Source organism: Triticum dicoccoides, unplaced genomic scaffold (assembly GCF_002162155.2).
Source record: "Triticum dicoccoides isolate Atlit2015 ecotype Zavitan unplaced genomic scaffold, WEW_v2.0 scaffold7975, whole genome shotgun sequence".
NCBI lineage: Eukaryota > Viridiplantae > Streptophyta > Magnoliopsida > Poales > Poaceae > Triticum > Triticum dicoccoides.
Genome location: NW_021300738.1, coordinates 1 through 3,103, shown reverse-complemented (window position 1 = coordinate 3,103; position 3,103 = coordinate 1). Strand labels below are relative to the sequence as shown.

The window sequence follows — 3,103 nt, the reverse complement described above, 5'->3', positions numbered from 1 at the left end:
AAAAAAAAGAGCGATCAACAATTTGGATGAAAATTACAGCACCTTAATTGAGTGGTGGAGAACATAGATGTGACATAACTAAATCTCGTCTAGACAAGAATTAGCAAATCCGTATTCTTAAACTCTCATCTTATAAAAGGTGATGCCCTCGATCGCATAAGGCCACCAACTACCTATGTACAATATTACATCACCTCATTTTTCTTCCAATGACATTCCAACCACTGGCTCTTACACGCTTTAAGTCTGTCCACGACTTCACCCATGGTGGGCCTGTCATTCACGTTGTTCTCATTGAGACACTGCAGCGCGATCTTGCCAACCTCCTCGAGGCACTCCATATGCTCCTCGCTATTTGCCACAATGTCTTTATCAAACATCTGCCTCGCTGTCCCTTCCATGGAAGCCTTGATATAATCCATGGGAAGGCTTTGATTTCCATTGTAAATCGCCTCCTTACGGGTAACGAGCTCCAGCAGGATGATACTGAAGCTATACACATCGCTCTTCTTGGTGAGCAGCCCGGTTTTCACGTACACGGGGTCAATGTAGCCCGGGTCCCCGATCACCAAGTTGGTGTGATGGTCCTTGTCCATGGACATGAGCCTCGACGTGCCAAAGTCTGACACCTTTGGCACAAACCTGTCATCGAGGAGGATGTTAGCTGACTTCACATCGCCATGAACGATGGCCATACTCTGGCTCGCCTCCGTGTGCATGTATGCGAGGGCAACCGCGGAGTAGATGGCAATGTCGAGGCGTGTCTCGAGGGGAAGAGGGTCGTTCTTGAGATGGAGCACGTCATAGAGGCTTCCCCTAGGAACAAACTCGTACACCAACATAGGAACGTCTGTCTCCAGGCAGCAGCCTATAAGCTGGACCAGGTTCCGATGGCTGATCTGGGACTGGATCCTGATCTCGTTCGCGAAGGACTCCTTCTGCCAGTCATGCTTGATAGCGGTGGACTTCTTCACGGCAACACCTGCGTTCTCACCGGAGCTGGTGGTTCCCTTGTAGACTGTCCCAAAAGCGCCTTGGCCGATGATAGAAGTATAGTTGTTTGTCATGTATCTGATCTTTGCCTTGGTGAAGATCTCGATCTTGATGCTTTTGACTAGTTGTCCGCCGTTCTTGTTGAACCTATCTCTCAGCTTTCTTTTCTCTCGCTCCATGAGTAAGAATATGAGTAGCACCACGAGTAATGCAATGCCAATGATTGTTCCTGTGTGCAAACAGATGTTATTTGCGCAAACTTTAGAACAATTGTAATTTTTAACTTTTCACAGAATAATATAGTACATGTACAAAACTACTAGGTGTTAAATCCAGTGAAATAGAGATATATTTTAGAATGTGGAATTTCATATGTTATAGCATTAAGAAACTACATAGGGCATACATACAATGCCTCACCTATAACTGCTACTGCAGCCTTGGACAATACGGGTTCACACCCCTTGTTACCGTCATCCCGTCGTCCAAAATTGCATTTACACTCGTAATCACCTTCTAAATCGTGGCATCTCCCTCCATGACAAGGATACATGTTCTTATTTAAGCACTCATTAATATCTGAAAATTTATGAAAAAATAGAGCATATTAATGGAAAACATAAACATAAGTTAGTATTAATTACTTTATAGGTTTCTATGTGCTTGCAAATAGTGAGAGAGCAAATGAGTACTAAATATTCCTGAGATCCGAAATCTTTCTCGGCAGACTGTCTATGTTCAAATCCAAAGGATATGTTAAAAATTTAAAAATGCTCAATGTGGTGAGAGGAATACACAAATGTAGCAACAAATATAAATGAAAAAAATGAAGTTTCTTTCAGATAATAACATCAAATGAGCAGGGAAGTGTACATACTCTTGCATCCATTTTTTATGTATGGATTGCCGGTGTATCCCTCGAAGCAGTTGCAGAAATAGCCCGTCGCGCTGTTGCTAGCATTAACGCAGTAGCTCTGGGTGCTAACACATGCGCCGTTGGGATCAATATTTGCCTTGTCAACACCCTGCGGCACCGGTGGGCATCTCCCGTCGCTAATTGACCAGTCAAGAACAAGTGGAACAACAGTGCCCTCTCCAAATCTCTTGGCGAATGTCAAATTTCCAACCAGGTCATTTTTTCTGAATTTGTACCTGTTTTACAAATCCTCAAGGAGGTGAGCTTGGTTAGTTTCCATATTAGTTTGAGGTAGCTAGCGCGTTTAAGTTGATCTGGACTTGGCAGTGTGTGAGACCTGTTAGCACTTGCGTTTGTGTTCCCAAGCGGTAGTAGGACTACGAGCCAATTTAGGTTGAAATACTAATAAAGGTTGCCTTGTGAAGATTATAGGAAGCACGTAATGTTGACTCCTCTTTGGATTCAGTACACGTCCAAGTATGTGTGTATAAAAATCGCCAAACCACAATGCACTCGACACGAGATGTGCTTTTGGCCACATGTATTTTCGTGTGCTTGTCTTTGTGATATGTGATGAGTTCATAATTCACTCTATTTTCTTATAAGGATATTCTTTGATGATAAAAATGCTAAAGAAATTTGACTGTCATATAATTCTAAATTTACAATTATTTTGGATTTACTTGATTCTTCTTGTAAGTAAAATACACTATTTAAGATATTGTTAATAATAACTAGCAAGATGGTCCTTGCAGCTGTGAGGGCATTATTTTTAGCACACTGAAAAGTATTAGACAAATCAACTTAAGAATTCATACACATACATTTATATCACTAACAATAAATAATATGGTTATATAACTATCCCAAAGTTATCCTAAATAAAATATCATAATGGAAACATCTTTAACGTCTTCAATTTGTGCGAGCGGTAAATTATTATGTCATTTGCAAGAACACCATATACTATTGATCAGATGTAGTGTTGCCTTTACATACAACTAGATCACTACACGAGAATTAAACTTCAGATCATGAGCTAACTTGCTATTTTGTATGTTGTGATAGATGAGTGCATGGCGATAAAATATATATTGGTGGTCACTAGTATTAGATTCGGACTTACGAAAAATCTGTATATTATGATGCAAATAATAATGAGTGTTTCATCAAAACAATGGTCAAATGTTGCTT

General features: G+C 40.6%; 1 protein-coding gene across 1 annotated transcript; it reads right to left on the bottom strand.

Moving 5' to 3' along the window:
* Nucleotides 1–14: 14 nt before the first annotated feature.
* Nucleotides 15–2,145, bottom strand: LOC119347929 (wall-associated receptor kinase 2-like; the record flags this gene model as incomplete). Its single annotated transcript, XM_037616404.1, has 3 exons — nt 15–1,222; nt 1,414–1,572; nt 1,871–2,145. Coding segments are annotated over 3 exons (1,471 nt in total), but the record flags the coding sequence as incomplete, so codon positions are not given.
* Between the last annotated feature and the right edge of the window lie 958 nt (nt 2,146–3,103).